We start from the raw sequence: 21,957 nt of genomic DNA on the forward strand, positions 1-21,957 counted from the left end.
ATTTAGCAGGTACTCTGAACCTGATGAAAATCAGTTGGTAACCTGTCACCTGATTTAAAAGCCAGAATACTAATGGCTCACATGAGTGCACTCACACACACGTATATATATATATGTATATGTATAAGTAAAACAACGTACTGCATTTCTAGGTTTGATTTTTTTCATTTATGTGCTAAACAATTAATTACTGAAGCAGTGACTAAGGGAAAAAGATTTTCTTTTTTTAATATTTAGTTACAATTTCAAAATTTATCAGCTGCAAAGATTAATGTTTCTTGTTTACATGGAACGCAAATGGAACAAAACCATACATTTTCTGGACTTCTGAGTTGTTTTTTGACATCAAGTACTTTCAGCTCAGGAGTTACCCCAAAATGTACATTTTGCCAGCCGCTCTTTAGTGACACTAAAATAGGCACATCGATAAGATTGAAATATGGTGCAATGAAAAAAAAATCCTATTCTGTGTACCTTTATTTCTTGCTTGTGAGACTTTGGGGCAAGAAAAGGCTTTTGCATATCTCTGTTTTCCCAGACAACTTAATGCTCTCAGTAGTGCTGTTCTTTACCTTAGTACTTGTTATCTCGCTGACTACTTCAGCTCAGGTCTGTGCTAAGAACACAGCGGGGGTTTGAGCTCCGAAGTGCTGGTCAACTGATTCACAGTTTCTTTGTGTGTGTGCACAGAACTGAGCCTCGGGAGAGAAGGATGCAGAAACTAATGCTAAATAACTTTCTTCAGGAAGTTTTAATGTTGGAGCATTTGCTTGTACTATTTTATTCCAGCTGCAGCTTTCTGGTAGACGTGGGAATGAGTATGCAGGTTTTTTTAGGTTTCTTCTACCGTTATCTGTCATTTTACTCCTTTTTTTCCCCTGAGCGATTCTATCTTGGCAAGTCTTGGTTCTAGGGTAAAGTTTTCTTAATTTTGTGACTCGATGTAGTCTCATTATTTCAGTGCTCCACGTCTGAAAACATCCATGCTGTCAGTGTGCTGCTGGACACTCAGATGAAGTTTTCTTGGTATCAGTTTTGTGCTTTCAGCTTTTTCGCAGTCTTTTCAGATATCTTTTGTCTTTTTGACCAAACTCTGCGTTTTGATTTCTTCACATTTTCTTCAAAGAAAGACTCCTCCTCCCATGCCAAGATGTTTCCTCCCCCTCCTCCTCCTCCCCCCTCCACCCCTTCTCCTTTCTATACACATCGACGTAGGTGGGAAAGTGTCTTGCTGGCTCAGTTGCTGGTGGGGGAGCTGGGGGTTGAGGTTTTTTTCTTCAAGGAGCTGATCTTGCACTTTCCTAGAATCCTGTTGCTTTTGCATTAAGAGCTTGATTGTGTGACCCTGGCTTACACAGTGGTCGTCGTGAAATCTGCTTTTGTCCTCAGTCCAATACCTGCTTACATTGAGGCATATAAATAGTTTTCACTCTTGGTAATATTTTTAAATGGAGAAATACAAATTTTCTGACTGTATAATATTAAAAAGAAGGAAAAATAAGGCACAGGGTTTACACAGTGACTTTAACAAAACCAGAAAGTGTCGACCTGTCAGACTGCTGACTGACAGCACTGCTGTGTGTGACAGCCCTGTGGGAAGGCCGGGTTTAGTGTTCTTTTCTGGCCTGCTGGAAGGGACCGTTACTAATACCTTATGCAAGAGAATCTATTTCTCTTAGCCCAAAACCACAGAGATGAGTTTTATCTCTTAAAATCCTGTCTCCTATATTTAATTATTGCAGCACACTGCAATAGAAGACACGGGATAGCGCTAGTGGTCTTATTTATAAAGACAGGATAAAAAGCCAACTTAGTATGCACGCCTGTTTGTAGAAGAATCTCATTAGCAGCCTATGAATAGACTGCCTTTTAGAAGGAATTAATGCTTTGGATGCTAGCAAGCTGAAAAAGTTCAGCAAGCCATTATTTTGTGATCTGTTGACCATAGCACACAAGGGATCTCGACCTCCCGTAATACACTATAGTTGGTACTTAATCTGGGAATTACTGAATGGGTACCCAGAGGTCGAGGCGCCTGAAATTCTTAGTGCAGTAAGTAAGTATGGACTGAAGACAACCCTTAAATAAATTGAGTGAGGATGATTAATATGGGCATGTAAAACTGTGTGCACTTTATTAGTTTCGCTACAGCTGGCTCAACTTTTTCTGTATTACAGAGTTAATACGTACACAACAGATACGATGCTGGATGCTGGCTGTGTGCTTGGAGAGTTACTGTAGCTCTTATGCGGGCCTCTGTATTGTGATGTTTTAAAAGGCACTAGCTGTAGGTCAATTAACCAATCCAAGCCATTTCTTGTTAAATCTTATAACTAGGGTTTTTATCTAAATACCAGATGAAAAATAAAGCTGCTTTCCTATCCAGCTGCAACTTTTTACCTGTTTCCTTTCCTTAGCAGTGTCAAGTCATTGCATATTGGGGTTCCCTCAATCTAATGCTTCTTCTAACCTAGACATTTGTTCTGAATTGAGTAACGTATTCTTGTATTTCAAAACTGTAAAAATGGAGAAATATTAGTGTATTCAAGGATAATAGCTGTAATGTAATGTTTTGGGTTTCATCAGGCAAGTTCTGTGCATAATGATACTGGTGCTGTGTGCTATTTAGCCCTTCTAGTCAGTGACATCGTGGGCATGGAACACCCTAGATCAAATGTAATCACTTCCTGACGCATTGTTTATCTCTAGATGATATCTCTCCACTAGAGATAGTTGAAAGAAAGATAGTAAAAACATTAAGAAAGAATGGATCACTATCTCTTCAATTTTTGTTAGTCTGTTTTAGTTAAATGCACCTTATAGGAGAAAGCAAATACAGCAGCTTTGAACAAATAAATGCTACCACATAAACTTTAATAAAGGAGGCTGGCCAAATTTTTAATTGATTTCTTTTTTTTAAGACATGGATTAGAAAGATCTCTTAAAAATGTAGGTTTTTATAAAGTTTGCAGCAACTGAGGTAGATATCTAATGGTATTTCTGTCTTATGAAGAAATGAAGCTCTGCTTTTCCAGGTCACTCTTTTTCTTTCAGAGGTGTTAGGATGACATGTTAAAATGTACTTATTAAGGACACATTATTGTAGAAAGCACCGGTGTAATAGAGCACAAAAGTGCAGTGATTTAATTAAAAGTGTGGTTTAATTAAGGGTTTGAGTTGTATAAAGCCGTATTTGTCTGAACTGTTGGCACTGTGTAAACATAATAAATTTAAGTGAACTTTGCACTTCTTCACTGGTACGCTTAGGGATAGAATTAATAGGAGCACTTTGGAAGCACAGAATGTTTTGAGTTGTAAGGGACCCTCAAAGATCATCTAGTCCAACCCCCCTGCTGTGGGCAGGGACATCTTCCACTGGACCAGGTTGCTCAGAGCCCCATCCAGCCTGAGGACACTTCCAGTCAGTGATGGGGCATCCACAACTTCTCTGGGCAACTTGTCCCATTTAAGATGTGTTTGTATCCAAACACTGTAACAGTGTCTTTTAACAAATCGGTGCTCCTCTGAAAAAAAAAACAGGCCTAATCTAAAGTGTGGCTAGTATGGTTCAGTCCTGAGCCAGAAGGCACTGGGACTATAAACAGCGGTATTTAGATCATTTAGTCTGAACATTGAACTGCTGTTGATAATGTTGATTATGGCTCCACGTAACTGACTACCTTTATGTGTTTGGTGGGACTTCATTGGATGGAGATCATGATCTTAACTTCAAGTATGAGTCTGGTATACTGACACCTGTAAAAGTGATACAGTTGGGTATTTATGAACTGTAACGTAAAACTGTTTTTTTTTATTTCAGTTGCAGATTGAAATATCATGGGCAGAAAATAATTAGGATGATGTGTTTTGCCAGCATATCTCTGCCATTTCAGTTTTAACAATGGATAAGTGTAAGCACATAGGACGCCTGCGACTGGCCCAAGATCACTCCATTCTGAATCCCCAGAAGTGGCACTGCGTGGACTGCAATACTACCGAGTCCGTGTGGGCGTGCCTCAGCTGCTCCCACGTGGCGTGTGGAAGGTATATTGAAGAACATGCACTAAAGCACTTTCAGGAGAGCAGTCACCCAGTGGCATTGGAAGTAAATGAGCTGTACGTCTTCTGCTATCTCTGTGATGATTATGTTCTTAATGACAATGCAACTGGTGATTTAAAACTGTTGCGAAGTACATTAAGTGCAATCAAGAGTCAGAACTATGAGTGCACTACTCGAAGTGGGAGGACTTTGCGTTCTATGGGTACAAGTGATGATTCTTACCTTTCACATGGTGGTGCCCAAGCCTTGCTTCGGAATGAAGACCGCATGTTCACAGCTCTCTGGCACCGACGACGTGCGTTCCTGGGCAAAGTATTCAGGTCATGGTTTGAGCTGACACCTACTGGAACAAAGATTTTGGAAGAAGAAAGGTGTCGGGAAGAGGCAGAGGAAAGGAGGGAAAAAGCTAGGAAAAGACGACAGGAACGAAAGCGTGAGTTGAAAGCAGAGATGGAAAAGATGCCTCCAAGAAAGAGTAGCCGTTTACAAAATCAGATTAGAATGTACTCAATAACAGCACCCTGCCCGCAAAAAACTTCACAGAATGTGGACTCTGTGGCAGAGTTGAAAGAAACTTATACCTCAGATGAAGTAAGATTGAAAAAAATAAGTGACTCTCCAATTAAACGAAGGCCCACAGTGACTCCTGGGGTAACAGGTCTGAGAAACCTGGGAAATACATGCTATATGAATTCTGTCCTGCAGGTCTTAAGTCACTTACTTATTTTTCGAGAATGCTTTTTAAAGCTTGATCTCAACCAAACTCAGGAACTGCTGGCAACAGCAGCCAATGGTAAAACCAGATCTTCAGCTAAACACCTCTCAATAGCTGCCTCAACATTACATGTGAATGAGAACCAAGAGAAAGCAAAGGGATCGTCTTCTGTGAGGCGGCCTAGTTTATCCTCTGGATTAAGTGGAGGAGCGTCAAAAAGTAGAAATATGGAACTTATTCAGCCCAGGGAGCCCAGTTCAAAGCATATTTCTCTCTGTCATGAGCTGCATACTCTCTTCCAAGTTATGTGGTCTGGCAAATGGGCGCTGGTGTCTCCTTTTGCCATGCTTCATTCTGTGTGGAGACTAATTCCAGCCTTCAGAGGCTATGCCCAACAAGATGCTCAGGAATTTCTCTGTGAACTTTTGGATAAAGTGCAGCAGGAACTGGAGACTACAGGGACCAGATACCCAGCTCTCATCCCTGCTTCTCAAAGAAAACTTATAAAACAGGTTTTGAATGTGGTTAACAACATTTTTCACGGACAGCTATTAAGTCAGGTAGGTTTAAGATTTTTTTTTTTTTCCCTGTGTGTAATGATTTGTAGTTATGGATTCATACTGTCTGGTGGTGGGCATACCTCAAAGGTTAACACATTTATAACTACTGAGGAGGGATGGGGAGGATACAGTACAATTTCAGAAGAAAGGTCATTTGGGTACTCCTAAAACTTTAAATAGAATTGTTGCCTGATAAACATAAGTGTTAAATTTGATATTTTAAAGCACACCTTTGCAACTACTGAGAAATACCAGTGTTTGCTACTGAGCACCAACTAATTTGCAGTAACAGAACTTACTTACACTTTTAAGCATCTAGCTTATCGCTCTAGTGATCCTAGGTAACAGGTGTTAAGGTAAGTGTTAATCTTGTCTAAGTGGAAACCAATTAGGTAACGGATGCCAAGCAGGGTATTATTTCAGTAAATAGCTTGAATTTAGGATTCATTAGTACAGAGTAATTGCCTGTCATGACGCTATGTGTGGGAATACTAATACTTCTTTTCTGTTACAACACGAAAATGTAGAAGGCTCTGTCAACACAGGAACCAAATTTGTGAGGTGGAGGCAATGGTTGTTTTTGTTTTTTTCTGCCTGACTACTCTCCTTTTTTCTTCTTCTTCTCCTTGGCTTCCTGTTAAGTGCTTCCATGTGTCCACTTACTATTATGCGTATCCCAACTGTGTGCGTGTAGAAATGTCTGAGAACTGACTGAACAGCTGGTTTCTGTTCAGTTAATCTAAAAACTAACCAGATTGTGGCAGGAACAGAGGTTGAGGTTTAACACAAATTAACAAAAATGTGGATGTTCCCATTATTCTATTTGATTGATGGTGTAATATTTTAGCATATGAAGCTAGAAATCTCAGTGTTTTTTGGCTAAAGTAGGATTGCTTGCTGCTATGATATCTATAAACTTGATAATGAGGTTAACAGGACTTTTAAAATTAGGGTTGTTTGCAGCATATGTTAGCTTTTAGGTCATCTTAGGTTTTGTATAACTACTAGAAACTGTTCTATCTACTAATAAAACCAGATCATCCTCTACTTTCCATTTGTCCCAGTGTAAGAGCATTTCTGTTGGTATAATTCCTTACTTCGATGTAGTTAACATATGTTGTATCAGGGTTGTGCTAATGTAAGCGTCTAGTATATTATGTCATCAAAGCTTTCTGTTTGAAAATCACATTCCTCTCCAAAATAGTAACTGTGTTGGTAAAACAGTGAAAGTAATTGATTAAGTATACTGGCAACAGGACTCGTTTTTTAGAAGAATTTTCAAGGCTCTGAAGACACAAATATTATTTCAGTAGTTCCACTTCTTTCACATGTTTTTAGCTGTGTTATGTGAAGAGGCTTATGACTAGAAACCCCTCCACCTTCCTGAAACCAGGGAGGGAATAGTGAGAATTCACTCAAGTGTCATCAAGTAAAACTGAAAGGGAATTAATTGAACAAGTTTTTAGTTATCCTGTGACTAGGATTGAGGAGGATTGAGACTGTATCTCTAGTAATTTCTCGCTGTCTTACAAGGCAGTTCCCACAGTGTCCAACACTTTACCTCCTAATATTCCCTTTGTCTTCTGCCACTTTTTTGTTCCAGTTTAGTATTCACTAGCACTTTTGAAAATGATAAATATTAAAAGCAAAATGTAACCCCTGAAGATTTACATTGCCTCCTCGATAAAATATATTCAGGTCATCTTAATGATTCAGACCCTGGTGTTTGCACATAGAAGGATGAACTTTAAAAATTCTATTAGGCAATTATTTTCCTCTCCTCAGTAAGACTCCTGCATCATGATTTTGTTTGGCTTTTGTCAGAACTGGCACAAATGGCTATAATGAAATTAACAAAAATGGCAAAAAAACATCCACGAAGGGCTGAAGAAAAATAGGAAAGACTTACTGCTGTGTGATCACATCTTTGACAATGTTAGCTCTTAAAAGCAAGAAGTGTACACTTTGTCCTTGTAGGCTTAACTTAATCTACCTACAAGCTGTAACAGTATTAGTTTCTCTCTAGAAGATAGTTGGAGCAGTTGCCTGCTGCATTTAGTGAGAATAGGATGGGATTTTAGTCTAGAGTATTTAATAAGCTATATCTTAATTCAGTGAACAAGGGGAATTGAGAAGCTTGTTTCAGTGCAGCAGTTTTCTTCCATTTTAGGATCACTAAAAAAAGTTATTATACTTACTATCCCTTTGTACTGAAAATATTAGTTAAAGCTGTTTGATTCTGTGAGATATTCAGGTGCAGTGAAGTCAATCTTCTTGACCTTCAAACCTCGGGAATACTGTGAACTACTCTTGATACAGTACACAGAGGATCACTTATAATGCAGATAAGCTGTATGTTTACTTAGGTTTCATATTACTTTTGCATGTGTGATAAAACACTTTCCCTCTTCTTCTAGTTGTTCTATTTTAACTTCAAGGGAAGTCATAATCCTGAATTTGCCGTCATTCTGTTGCTGTTGAAATGGCTGCCTGGTTCAGCACTGTAACTGAATTTAAGGTATAAGATTAAGAAAGGAGTGGTGAGTGAGAATCTTTGATACCAGTTTACTTTTTATTGACTAGAAAAAGCTTTAGCTGTCAAAACAGTTGCTCCTTTTATATGAGTTAGTTTTTTGTTTTGTGATGTTCTTGGCTGATTTAGAGTAAGTCTTCTTCAACTACTTGAAATCTTCTACTATTTTAATGGAATACTGAATTAGGTAATGAATAACTCAAAGAACAGCACGGGTGGATTGCCTCTTGGCTTTTTAAATTGTTATTATTCCAATATCGTTTTTAGGATTAGAGTTTTTTACTCTACGGTACTGATTGTGAAACTTCAATACGTGGTACACCTAGGGAAAGTAAAGATAGGATGTATAGCTACAGAACCCTTCCCCTCTGTTCTTTCCTTTTTCACGCGCTAGTCTTCCTCCAGTGACTGCCTGGAGAAGGTTGTGCTCTAGCACTTGCTGGGCAAACGGGTCTGTGTCTTGTAAACTTGTGCTTTCAAAGGCAGATCTGCTGGAGCAGTGGCTCATCCCTCTCAACCTCACTACGACTTTAAGTGGATGCCAGCATTTCTACTAAAATTCCAGTTGTTTGCAGTGCCTCAGTGCTTGTACTCTGGTGGAAGACACCCACTGCCTCCTTTCCTCAATCCTTCAGTGGGAAAGGAGGAAAATACTGTGCTATGAAGTTATGCGCCAGGGGTCAACTGGCCCATGCTGATCCACAGATCTTTGAAGTACACTTCAGGTGTGCTTCAAAGTACAGCTCAAGTAGGTTAGCCACTGTCTCACAGAATCACAGAATGTCAGGGATTGGAAGGGACCTCAAAAGATCTTCTAGTCCAATCCCCCTGCTGGAGCAGGAACCTAAACGATTACGGGGCACTGGAACAGGCTGCCCAGGGAGGTTGTGGAGTCTCCTTCAAGAGTTTTTTGGCTTGTGTTTTTAAATGTTCCCAGCTAAATAGCACAGTATGCAACAATTTTAAAATTATCTGTATTTCAAGTTTTTTTCCATATAAGCAAGGAAGTGGGCAGATATGTTTTTAAAAAAAACTAGAGATTGAAATAGCAGATTTTAGCTTTCAAAGTAAATTTATATTGTCAGGAACTGTGTCCCACATGTCTGCAGAAATCATACTAGCAGAAACTTTGATGTGTGTAATTATACCAGTATTAAATTTTTTGGCAGGATGATTTATACTGGGAGGAGGGAGACAGAGAAACTAGTGAGAAGTATTTGTGAAAGATTATCTAGACAGTGTAGCTGACCCAGGACCCTAGCCTTGCAGGGCTAGGAAATTTGCAGATATTTATGCTGGCAAAATCTTATCCGTAGATGTAGCTTTTACCTCTTGAATTTCAGCTTTTTAATCAAATTTGTTTACCCTTAGGATAACGTTAAGTACACAGGTTTTGACTGCTTGAAAGTTAGAGGGCTATTTTAGACTGTATTTTTTAAGGTTTTAATTTTCAATTCATATTTAGTATTGGCTCAGACAAAAAGTCTGAGCCAAGACTATCAAGACATTAAAAATGGTGAAACAATAGAAATGTGAGAAAAAAATGTTTGTGTCGATTTATGTGGAAGCTGCTTGGCTACATAATTCAAGGAAGAAAATTAATGTTGAATTATAAATGCAGTGTTTTACTGAACTGGTGCCTGTTGCAAAGCAGAAAGTAGTTGAAGATTTCTTTATAGAGTAGTGTTGATTAAATTCAGATTTAATGTAAATGATCAAATACCTAGTCAATGTAATTTAACATCTTTTTGGAGTGGTGAGGAACCGTTTGGAAACTGTTTTGTTTGGTTTTGAAAGTCTCTTGTGAGGACTCCACTGCGTTTGAATCTGGTGCTTTTACGTAAAGTTCTTTGCCTGGATTTCTGTTACAGCAACACCAAACATAGCAGTGAAAGTGAAGAACAGTGTCTGTGCTGATTTAGTAATGAGTTTCCTCTACAGCAAAATTGGATTAATTACCATTTCTTCTTAGGGAAAAGCCTGTCTTGGCCTATGAGGTTTTTTTCCCTAACAATTCACTATTTATTATAGCAATGCCTAGTAAGAACTAGCTTTTGATATCTCTAGGCATACTTAAAAAAAAACAAAAAAACAAAAAAAAAACAAAACAAAACCAAACCCAACCCAAAACACAATGGTTTGATTACTTACTGATATGTTTAAGATGGAATCTGAGCAAAATGCCTCCCTCCAGCCCTGCTTAGCATGGCAGAGTAACAGTGTGCAGTGCTCAGAAATTACTATGCCAGAGACCCAGAGACTGAAGTAGATTCTAACCAACACAGAATGTAAATTATGTTTAAAGTTTTAAAAGGCAGCGCCTCTCCGTGCCAGTCTTGCTCAATGTACTTGCTCAGCTGGTGTGTTGCAGGGCAGGTTGGCCGAGAGAAGCAGAAATGTGCAGTTGCTGGGTTATTTGAAGCCCTTCAGTTCTGGGTAGTGTGGTGTGAGTTAGTTTGAGGGAGAATGCTGAGGGTGACTGTTATTAGGTCTCCCACTGAACAGACTATTAAAAACTATGAGAACTTCAGGTAGTTAATAGGAGGATTTGCACCATTCATGACCTGTATGCTGATTTCTGTACTCCCGTATTAGTCTTTGTGTTGCCTGAATCACAAAAGGGTTGTCAAGTTGCTTTCCAAATAGATGAAGGTGACATTTTAAGTTAATATATAGCAGGCCATTGAATCACAGACCACAATTTGCTGTGGTTATGCTTATGTTATTTTGTTAAATAGATACAGATAATTTTGAGGATGGTTTTTACTTATCCCTACAAAGTCTAGTTATTTTTATAACTAACTGAAGAAATACAGTATGGACTGTCATGTGGAATTCCATATTATAGCAGCATCCTAGAAGTCTCATTCTACTTTGATTACTTGGCTGTGGAAAAATTTGGTTACTACTCTTTCTGTGTGTGTCTCGTAGTGAAAACTTTAGTAGTAGTGAAAGCACAAGAATGGGTCTGGCCATCTTACTCTTCTTAAAAGCAAAAAAAGAATTAGAGCAGAAATGGTAACAGTTGTCTTCCTCCCATCAAAGTGCAGGGAACATAGGCAAACAGCTGATGACGGAGTTGGCTTTTTCTGCAGCAATATGTTAACTCTTTTCTTTGGCTGCATTTAGGCTGAATGCATCCAGGGCAGTGGCTGTCCGTCAAATTATCGTGGGCACAATGGTGCTTGTCTGAGTGGCCTCCGTGCTTAGCTTGAATCAAGCAATTTGATCCCAGTCTTTTCAGTCCGGCCTTTGGCCCATGATTGAATGCAAAGCTGTAACCAAACAATTGTATATAGTGCCCGTGTTCCAAGGCTTGAGAGGGTGGTCAGGGCAGAACAGAAGGTAGAGATTTCAGACTACCTAAAAACAGTGATTTACTTTCTTTGCTTTAATGTGAATTTATGTAGCTTTGCTATAAATGACAGCATTAAGGCTTCTTAAAATAGCAATTATGGAACACGGTGAGCAGGTGAAATCAGACTCTGAAATTGTAAGATACACATCACTAACCAGATTGCTAGAGCAGGCTCACCGCCCTGTTACTGTCATGCATACTCATACCATAAACAATCACACTGGACAGATACATAAAGTTTTTGCCAGCCTTTTGATTTCATGTTTGGAGGTTTTTTGTTTTGTTTTTTATAAACATCTCTCATCCTGTTCAACTTTTGAACAGTTTATACAGTTTCAATGCCTGTCATGAAAAAAGTAAATCTGGGTTGTGCTGTGTGAACGGTGGTGGAGCGTGAGCTAAAGGGAGTCAGTCCCATTTGGGACAGAAAGAGAAGCGATGGGAGTGTTCTGAAGTCCACGCTGACGGACAGGACAGTGCAGATGGATTCCACAGAAGGGTGGGCATCCTCCTACTTGTGGAGTAACCCAATTCGTAAGCTCAGACGTGGCTAAGAAAAATACTTCCAGCTTTTGTTCCCGCCCTGATTTACCTCTCATTTGCCCCTGAGTGAGTGAGAGTGGTACAGGAGCAGTTATCACACTGTGACTGATACGGTTGGGTGTGTGCCTATCCAAATGCATCAGGTTACTTGGCTGTTGGCAGGTACACCAGTCACAGATAACTCTTAAGAATTTAACTCTGCTGCAGCCTCATGGTGAGGAGGAGTGTATTGCATTTGAGGAAATGGGTGCAGCTCTGTATCGGTGCAGGAATTTGTCAACACGAATCAACTTTGCTCACAGTTGTGTGACAAGATGAGAAGCAGCACTATTGCATCAGTTTAGCTTTTTTGAGAGGCAAAAGCTGGATCAATTATTTTCTTTTTTTGTTTGGGATAGTACTTATTAAGTAATTGGGAAAGAGGATCTTAAAGTAACCTAGATTGTTAAGATTATACATTAAATTTTTAACAAGTTCTGAAGTTTTAAATTATCTGTATTGAGTTCATGTATGTACTTACCATGTATGTACTTACTTCATCCTGAGCCCATTAATCTTGTGTGCATTCACGTGCAACAAATTCTTCAGTAACTCATCAATTAAATAAACTTTTGGCCCAACAAAATCACCCATTTGTACAGCAGAAGTCTATTAGTTGTTCTGTGTTTATGCTGGAGTTGGCTTGAACGGTGGCCAAACATATCATTTTGTATCCAAGTCTAGATTCCAGCTCTGAATTACTAATAGTTTGTGGCTTTGAAATGTTGCCAGATGTTAGCACTTACAAAAGAAGCTCCTGTCAATGTAAATTAAAACAGAAGATTTTCCTTTATTCTTCCATCCACGTTCAAAGTTTTCTAAGAATAAGGCAGTGGCATTTTCTTCTTCTCAGAACTTAAAGCAGCTAGTAGCTTTCCTAACTCCCACCACTAAACACTATGGTACACAAATACACATGTGTGTTAGGTAGGTAATGCATAGATGACGTGTAAGCTGTGGTAGCTAATGAATGCATTAAATAATTACTCAGGAGAACACCTAGGAGGTACCATAAGGTGACAGATCTGTCCTTATGTAAACGATGATGAAATAACAGCAAACCTTCAGGGGAAAATAAAGGAGCTCTTGAACAAAACTGCGTGTATTTTTACACTTGTGTAGGCTGACTAACCTAACTGAAGAAAACTACACTGGGTTTATGTAGAACAGCAACACAAAGGCGTGCCTGTGAAATAACAATATTTGGATCCCTCGTGGCTTTTCATTCCTTTATTATTACGTCTTTGTGTTGGTTGTTCCAAACTACTTGTGGTATTTTCCTAAATAGGAAGCATGCTTATAGAGATTGAATTTGACAATTGTTTTCCCTTGTGGTGCAAACCTACAGAGATATTTGATATTCCATTTACTGTAAAACATGAATGGTGGTGTCTCATCACACCTGGCTGTTACTCTGAGCTGATAAATAACACTATCTTGGCAGTTGGTCCTGTATGAAAACGTTGAGTTCCTTTAATCTTTTTGGTGGGAAAGTTTAATTGTTGGGGAAAGGGGTGAGAACATGTTGGATGCTTACAGAAGTTCTATCAAAGCTATATATATCTGAGCCCAATTAAAATTCAACTTATTTTCAGAATGTGTCTTTTCTAGAGCAGTGAGGTTAGAGCTGCTTGAGTTAGTGGTCAGCTACAATTTATAAGACAATAAATACAGGAACAGGAGAGAACTCATGTAATTACTCTTAAGGATTGTATTGTACTTTGTTGCATTGAACATACCAAGGCAAACATATCTTCAGTCTCACACACACACACACACACTGTTCAGCTGGACAGGTTCAGCTGCTAATAGAAGTTACTCATCCACATGGATCGTGGAAGGGTGGAGGTCCTTTGGAGGAAGACTCGAATGATGTGACGCTCTTCTATGAACAGCTTGAGCTGGTTTTAGAAGAGTGCATTGCAAATCAACACCTAATGTGTTGCCATTCCAGCACAGAAGAGCTACTGCTTTTAACTTTCCTAAATATTGAATGTTACCGTAAATTAATTGTCCCCTGCTGTATTATCTGCATTTTCCAGGTTGACTCACTTCTTGACATTTTATTTATGTTGTCTTACTGCTTGTCCTTTCCCTAGTGTGACGATGGATCCACTTACTGAAAGAAGAAATAAATTAATTTTACCTGTTAATTTTTCTTTGAAGAAGTGTGCTTCCTAATCCAGGCTTCCCTGGAAGACTTACAAAGTAAGAAGGATATGACTTTAAAATCCCCAGCTGTTTGTTTTTTGGTTTCATTTTTAAATTAACCTAAACTGTAGTTTCTCTCTTTCATGTAAATTTCCTTTTGAAGTGTTTCTTTTTGGAGAAAAGGTGCCCCAGAGTCCACCAGCTGCTTTCTCTTGGACAGTCCCAGACAGACCATTTTGACACAGCTTTTGTTTCTCAGTAAAACATAAGAATACTTACCTGTTTGGGATAACAGTATTGGACATACTGCTTCAGAGAAAAGAAATTAGGTGTATCCTTTCTTTTGTTAACTGATGCAACCAAAGACAGTCATTTATCTCCAGGGAAAATTTTTTTTTAAGAGCTATGTTATGGTACACTTTGAACAAAGTAAGTTTTTGAGTGTAAGCAACTGCTGAAATACTGTTTTACAGGTTACGTGTCTTGCCTGTGACAATAAATCAAATACCATAGAACCTTTCTGGGACCTGTCCCTGGAGTTTCCCGAGAGGTATCACTGCAACGGCAAGGAGATGTCATCTCAGTATCCCTGTCTGCTGACAGAAATGCTGGCCAAGTTTACAGAAACTGAAGCTTTGGAAGGAAAGATATATGCATGTGATCAGTGCAACAGTGAGTAAAGGCAGTATGTACTCATGCATACGTTCTCTGTGTAAAACATAAAGTAAACTGACTGTGAAAGCGTGGAAGGCAAATACTAAAAAAGTCCTAAAAGTATATTGCAAACAGAGTCCTGATGTGGTCACTTCACAGCTATTGCTCACCATCTAGAAGGTGGAATTGTTCAAAGGACATTTTAAAGTGTGATTCTTCTTATAGATAAAGTCTGATCACACAGTAGTGGGGCTTCTGATACTCCCAGCTGAAGGACCCACCAGCTTTTAAAATTAAGGTGACTAACCTAAGTGACCACAAGTATTTTATACTTGCATCATAAAATAATCCTTGCAAAACAGCTCTTGGAGCGTATCCTTTTTAAGGAGGCACATATTAGGCCCACACAAATTTGATGGATAAATCTTAGACTGAAATACAAGGCTGTTATTGAGATTTGTATTGTGTAACTGTGTGTTTGGCCTCAGCAAAACGAAGGAAGTTTTCTTCTAAACCAGTTATACTCACAGAAGCTCAGAAGCAGCTTATGGTGTGTCGACTACCTCAGGTTCTCAGATTACACCTTAAACGGTTTCGGTAAGTAGTACCACAACAAACAGCGTTGCAAACTGACCACTTCAGTCCTGCTCTTCTGTTGTTTGGGATCAATGTTTTTCAGCATCAACTCCATTTCCCTTTAACTCCTATGATGAAGAATAGTTCTTAGAAACTGCTTTTTCTTGTTTAATGTAAACATCAATAAGATACACTCTAAGTAGAGAATTGACTTTTTCGATTCCAACTGCTTGCTGCTTCAATAGCAAAATTATTTCGTCTTTCTTTTCAGTCAAAACTTACTAACCTTTCTGTGAACTCTGTTGGTAAAAATTAATCTTATCTTCAGGTAGAGTAAATGCTCATATTCACTAATGTACAAGCCAAGATGGTGTTCAGTGGAAGTCTCACATAACCTTCATATAACCTTAGTCCACATGAACTCTTAGTCCACATGTTCATACAGAGTCTGTCTGGAATACAAAGGGAACAAAATGAAAATGAGATAGAATAAATGAGAAATACCAGTGAGATATAATACATGGAAAGCACTTCCCACTCGCCGTTACACAGATTGCAAGATGGATATTTCAGAAGATGAGAATAGGAGGCACCATAGACACATTTTAAAAGGCCTTAAAATAGGAAGCCTACGAAAAAAGTGTGCAAATTAGCATTTATTTTGTGTACAAAGACTATAGTGAAGGTAACAGTTATTATGTCAAAACATAATTCAGAATGTTGTGTTCTTTCTTGGAAAAAATGTAAGTTTTCATTTGACTCAATTTTCCAGGTGGTCAGGGCGCAATCATCGTGAGAAGATTGGCGTACATGTTACTTTTGATCAAATGCTGAACATGGAGCCTTATTGCTGCAGAGAATCCCTCAAGTCCCTCCTACCTGACTGCTTTATCTACGACTTATCTGCTGTGGTAATGCATCACGGGAAAGGATTTGGCTCAGGGCACTACACTGCCTACTGCTACAATTCAGAAGGAGGTAGGAACCAGCTGTGAAATAAGGAGTGTGGGAGAAAGGGGTGTTTGTAATTCTAACCTGATAAGCTTACTGTCTTTTCTCAAACGTAGAAGGGAGTCCCTTGTAGCTGAACTTTCTGGAATGAGAATTGCAGCTCTGCAGACCAAAAGAATTCAGTTTTTGTATGGAGTGTTAAACATGTTCTGCTGTAAACTTTCATAAATCTGAGGAAGCTAAGCTGGGCTTTTAAAACATAGAGGCAAATGTACTAGATCAACTGAAGCAATATACTATTTCTACAGTACTTGCTAAATGGGACTCACTAATTAATTACTAAATAAAATGCAAACGCCTCAAACCAGTGTCCTGATGACTTTTTCTGGTGTATTTCTTCACTGCAGGATTTTGGGTACACTGCAACGATTCGAAACTCAACATGTGCACTATGGAAGAAGTATGCAAGGCTCAAGCTTACATTTTGTTTTACAGCCAACGACTTACTCAGGCAAATGGACACGGTAAAATACCATGTCCTAGCACAGCTGACACTCAGCAGCACACAGAATTAGCTGGTTGTTCCATGGACAACAGTAGCAGCTAATCCAAAGCCAGTTAACTCTGTGTATGGTAAAAGATTGAATTGTCTTAACTATATATTTTTAAATGAAATGAAAGTACAGTATTGTACTTTTTTACTTTGAATCCCTGTACAATGTTTATATACTTTTGTATTAGTTAAAGTACTCTTTACAGTTGATAGTAAAAGTTTTTATTGACAGTAAGTAACTTTCTAAGTACCTAGAATTTCTATACAGCTATTTTTTTAAGAAAAAGATTGCTATTTGCATTTAACTCTTACCTCAGGCCGTTTTTTAAGCTGGTTTTGTATTTTGATAATCTTTTAAAATTGCTTTAGAAAAAAATGAATTTCAATGGACGACTGATATTTCTCTGGTTAATTTTCTATATATGCTTGTGTACATTTTATAATATAGTTCTAATGATACCATGATTCTTACTGTCTGCAGGGATTGGGACTAGGCCTTAGAATATTCACCAGCAAGGAATGTTTTATGTGTCAAACAGTAACTGAACTTTTTAAAGAAAACTTTCTGTATATTCTTCATGACTAAAGTGAAATTATTTTGCAAGCTTCAAGGGAACTACACTAAAGATACGTTGATAGAATTTCTTAAAATCTGAAATTGAGCATCTACTTATGTTCATATAAGTACATAAGAGGAGTGTTTAATAGCACAAGAATGCATCTTTACCAGGACTTCCATGTTTAGCCTGAACAAGCCTGACAACTCAAGTGCCAAATTCAGACTACTAACTTTGACAACCTATGGCTTTTTCTTCCAATAACTGAAAAAGCTTTCTTTGAAAAAAATGAACAAAACCACACTCACCCACCACACTGTCATGGCTACAAGAATGTTAGCACCCTCTTTCTCGCATTATACGAACATACTTAAAGTTGTAGCAAGTGTTGTCTGTTCCAGTAATCTCCACCAGAACTCACTGAAAAGAAGCTGTAAAACTTGTATGACAGCATTTTCCATCTGACTGGTTTCATGAGCTGCACCTGCTCTCCCTTCTCTGCGGTCCTACCACTAGCATTAACAGAACTGTGCAGGAATTATCAGTCTTTCTCCACATACAGTAGTTAATGCCAAGTAAATTTTAATCGTGAAGTTGTTTTGCATAAGTTCTATGCAAATTATTACCTCATTTTCTGCAAAGTTTATACCTCAATAAAATGCCTTGATGTGGACAGAAAACCATGTGTGTACTGGAATTAGTTCCTACATGATCCTTGAATTGTTTTTAAACTTTGACATGGGTTAAGGCTTTAACTATAAGACCACTTTGGCAATCTGTCAATGATTTAAAAGCTGTTTTTTTAATGACTTTTCCTACCCTTTCACCTATGTTTCTGAAAGATGCCATATTATAGTGAGCACATAGTGGCCTCAGATCTCAAACTGTCTTTGCCGTGTGCTTATCCTAATTAAGTGTACAAAAGCATTTTTTGTACATTTTTTGTACAAAAGAGGTGTTTTCCTCCCACCCGGGCTGAAGTGATCTGACAAATCTTGTTATGGCTGTGCAGGCTTTCAAATACTTTCCTTCTCTGCTGTCCTTTCTGCTGTGCAAATGCATGTAGTTTAAACACTTCTTTCTACTTACAGGTAGTTCACAGGAATAGAAGGGAAGGGAAGTGAGTTGTGTGAATTGCCTTTCAGACTTCTGTTACTTTTTCTTCCCCCAAGAGCATCTCGACCAGATACATACAGGTCCTAAGAGACTCAAGTATTAATGGAATGGTCTATCTGGGGACTTGTAGAGAGCAAGTAGGGGGTCTGTGGGGAGTTAATTAGCCTCAAGCATCAGTTTTAAGCACATATTCAAGTCCCTTAGAAAGTATCTTATCCTGTCATCTGTTCTAGAAGGATTGCCTAGGCTGTGCTTATGGCTGTTCCCCTGCATGTGCTGTTGCTGCAGCAAGCATTAATAAGTCCCAAGGCTTTCTCTAAAAGACATCATTAGCGTAGCAAAAGCAAATTCTGCTTTCATCCCATTCGTTCTTGGGTAGAACAAGAGAAGGGGAGGAGAAAGGACACACTCAAACATGGAGTTCTAGTTCTAATCCAAGCAGTGGGGAGGATAGAGATGATTACTGGCAGTCCAGCATAAGGATGAGCTAATTCGGGCATGCTTCTCACCAGCTTCTGCTTTAGTTCTCAAGACTCGCTGGTTTGTAAGTATCCAGCTCTGCACCCCGTGTCTGGAGTAAGGCTCACGCACAGCATGGGTCTGTGTGCTTATGTTCTGCCGTGCTTCGCTCAAGTAAGTACTTAAAATGGAGCTCTAACTGGAGACAAGGAAGTGGCAAGGCTCAGGACCAGGGACAAAATCAGCAGAAATGCTGTAGCCAGGGCAGAAGCTGTAGGCCTTAGGAACCCAGACAGCTATTTGATTAAAGGCCAGCCCCTGTTGTAGCAGCAGCTGTGCCTGGGGTTGGGCTTGCACGACTCACTTGAAGCAGTTCTGCAGAGCAGTAAAGCTGAGTGTCCAGCAGCTCAGCACCTGTATTAGCAACAGGGGCATAGTTGGGTGGAGTGGTCTGTTGTAACATAGGTGACCCAGCCAAACCCACCTGATGGCTCCAGAGCTCCGAGGAACGCGCTATGTTACATGCAGGAGAGACTAGTCATGTGAAGGCATCTTGAGAAGTCTAACCCTTGTCTCCTCTGCTCTCCACCTACATTCATAAAAACAGGTTGAAAGTTCAGCTCCATTACTGCCATGTTAAGAGCTGTCTCCAGCCCCGATGCCTGGTTACCTAGAGCTCCATACTCCGCCCTTTGGCAGCCAACCACAGCATGAAGATACGCACAGGTACCGCTCAAGACAGAAATGTTTCCAGCAATTACAGTTTTACATATATTTTTTGAGATCACTTTTGTGTCCTCAGCCCTTCAGGAGAGAGGCTGGATTTTTTTTTCCCTGGACACACAAGGGAAGTGGCACTGCGCCTTACCTACCCACCTACCAAGTACATCCGAGGAGAGCACACAAAATTGTTGATGGTGGCAGGGGCTTATGGAGACTGTCGAGTCCAACTCTGTTCAAGAGTCAGCTAGAACAGGTTGCTCAGGGCTATGTGCTGTCAGGTTTTCAACAGCGCCAAGCATGGGGACACCACAAGCCGTTGGGGCAGCCTGTGCCAGTGCTGGACCATCCTCACAGTCAAAAACAGGTTCTTCTGTCTCAGTGGAACCTCCTGTATTTCAGTTTGTGCCTGCTGACTGTGGTCCTGTCACTGGGCACCACTGAGAAGAGCCTGGCTTTGTCTTCTTCACTGCCCTCCATCACGTGCTTACACAAAAGGCTAAGATCCTTCTGAGCTTCCCAGCTCTCTCAGCCTCTCTTTGTGTATCAGATGCTCCAAGCCCTTTCCTCATCTGGCCCTTTGCTGGACTCACTCCAGTAAGTCTGTATCTTGTACTGGGAAATGCAGCACTGGACCCAGCCCTCCAGCTGTGTCCCACTGGGGCCAAGTAGAGGGGAAGGCTCACCTCCCTTGATCTGCTGGCCATGCTCTGCCTGATGCAGCCCCAGGGGCTGTTGGCCTGCTTTGCCCTCAGGGCACACTGCTGGCTCATCCTCAGCTTGTCCCCCAGCTCCTTTGGGGAGCTGCTTCTGGTGCCTGGGGTTACTCCAGCCCGGTGCAGGACGTGGCATTTCCCTTTACAGACTGCAGGAGGTTCCTCCTGAGCCAGTTTCCTCATCCTGTCCCACTCCTCCGGGGTGGCTGTGCCCCCATCTGGTCTACCAGCCACTCCCCGCTCTCTATCATCACCTGCAAACCGGCAAGAGCCCACAGACACATCACATCACACCGGTCAAATTAGCCCATTCTTAAACTGAAAAATACTATTTTCCCACCCGTGGGAATGGACGTGCATCCACACAGCATGCGCTGGGATTATGCGTCTTCACTTTTACCTAGTGGTAAATACGGCTTCTATACAGGTCTCTCCAAGTTAAGGGGGGATTGAGATTTGGCCTTATTGAGGGAAAATGGTAACGTCAGAAACTGGGGAAGCAGACATCTAAAGCTCACAAAACAGCTAGGCAAAAGGCTTCCCCTTCACCTTAACTGCTGACTAGTTCATGCAGTTTTGGTTTTGTTTGTTTGTTGTTTTTTTTTTTAAAAAGTGCCCTGTAGTTTGCAAAAGAGAGAAGTCAGCATCAGTATAAAAGCAAAGTTAACAATCTATGACTTTTAACCTTAGTTACAAGAGTTGGGTGGCTGCCATGACAAAAACACAAATCAAAAATCCTGAGTCACAGCAACACTTGTCTAATTATTTTTTCATTTACTTTAGAAGTACTGAAACATCTCAATTTGTAAAAACAGAACTGTCTCCTGAAGCCACGTAGAAAAAAACCCCAACATAATACTGAAAAAACTCATACAAAAATATTTTGTTTCAAGCATGCTAAGCTGTTCTCCAGTTACACGGTTTTTATCTCGAAACACACCTTCATAAAAACATTTGGCAGAAACATTTTGTGAATGGATTTAAGAAAATAAAATGCCTGCCTTTGTTTACGGACAGCTGATCAGTGTTCCACAAAATGCCCAGGACCAACAAGTTGGAAATGCAAAATCCTGGCAAATGATTAACTATAAAAAGCCTAACTCTTCTTCCTTCCTATAAGAAAAATATTTGAAATAAGTAGAATTTGGCAAAGTTCCTCTGCCTCCAACATCACTTGTAAAAATCAAATGAACAGATTCCAGTCATGTTTACATATCATGTGAGTTTCCTTGGTACCATCTTACTCTGGTTTTGTACTTTTATGTAATATTACTTTGATTTACTGAAGGTAACACAACACAATGAAGTTGGAAGACACAACAGCAGTTTTCTCACTGTAACAGCAACGTTACCTCCCTCCCTCGATGCCCTAATTTCAGCTTCCCCTGAAAAATCAGTTATGCCTGCCCATACAACGCCTGCTCCCTTGCGAGCCAGGTTGCTGCAGAGCAGCTGCCATGCAGCTAGTGCTGGAACTGCTTTGCTATTCCTCAAGCTGGAGCCTGAAGTAGAAGAGTACATCCCTAGGGATACACCTTATAGTTGCTACTTAGCACCAAGTTTATTTCAATTTTTAATGAAATATGGCATGAAAATGGGAAAACCCTGACCTTTCTGGTAAGGCAACATTTTAAAGCCAAAATGTGAAGTGCACAACTCAAAGAAAGGAAATCGACCATCATCACACAAGCTGGTA

General features: G+C 39.8%; 1 protein-coding gene across 1 annotated transcript; it reads left to right on the top strand.

Moving 5' to 3' along the window:
- The first annotated feature begins 295 nt into the window (after positions 1-295).
- Positions 296-17,239, top strand: USP44 (ubiquitin specific peptidase 44). Its single transcript, XM_010162268.1, has 6 exons — positions 296-442; positions 3,821-5,335; positions 14,433-14,631; positions 15,102-15,210; positions 15,962-16,167; positions 16,548-17,239. Exons 2-6 carry the CDS (start codon positions 3,902-3,904, stop codon positions 16,745-16,747), a joined length of 2,148 nt encoding a protein of 715 aa, XP_010160570.1. The 5' UTR covers positions 296-442; positions 3,821-3,901; the 3' UTR covers positions 16,748-17,239.
- The last annotated feature ends 4,718 nt before the right edge of the window (positions 17,240-21,957 follow it).

The sequence above is a fragment of the Antrostomus carolinensis genome, unplaced genomic scaffold (genome assembly GCF_000700745.2).
Source record: "Antrostomus carolinensis isolate BGI_N321 unplaced genomic scaffold, ASM70074v2 scaffold22222, whole genome shotgun sequence".
NCBI classification, from domain to species: domain Eukaryota; kingdom Metazoa; phylum Chordata; class Aves; order Caprimulgiformes; family Caprimulgidae; genus Antrostomus; species Antrostomus carolinensis.

What these genes read in the sequence shown, in the direction of transcription:
- USP44 (XM_010162268.1), top strand. Translation starts at nt 3,902, where the DNA reads ATGGATAAGTGTAAGCACATAGGACGCCTGCGACTGGCCCAAGATCAC. An exon ending in TGCATGTGATCAGTGCAACA is followed by an intron (nt 14,632 to 15,101) that starts GTGAGTAAAGGC and finishes GTTTGGCCTCAG; the next exon opens with CAAAACGAAGGAAGTTTTCT. An exon ending in CTGCTACAATTCAGAAGGAG is followed by an intron (nt 16,168 to 16,547) that starts GTAGGAACCAGC and finishes TCTTCACTGCAG; the next exon opens with GATTTTGGGTACACTGCAAC.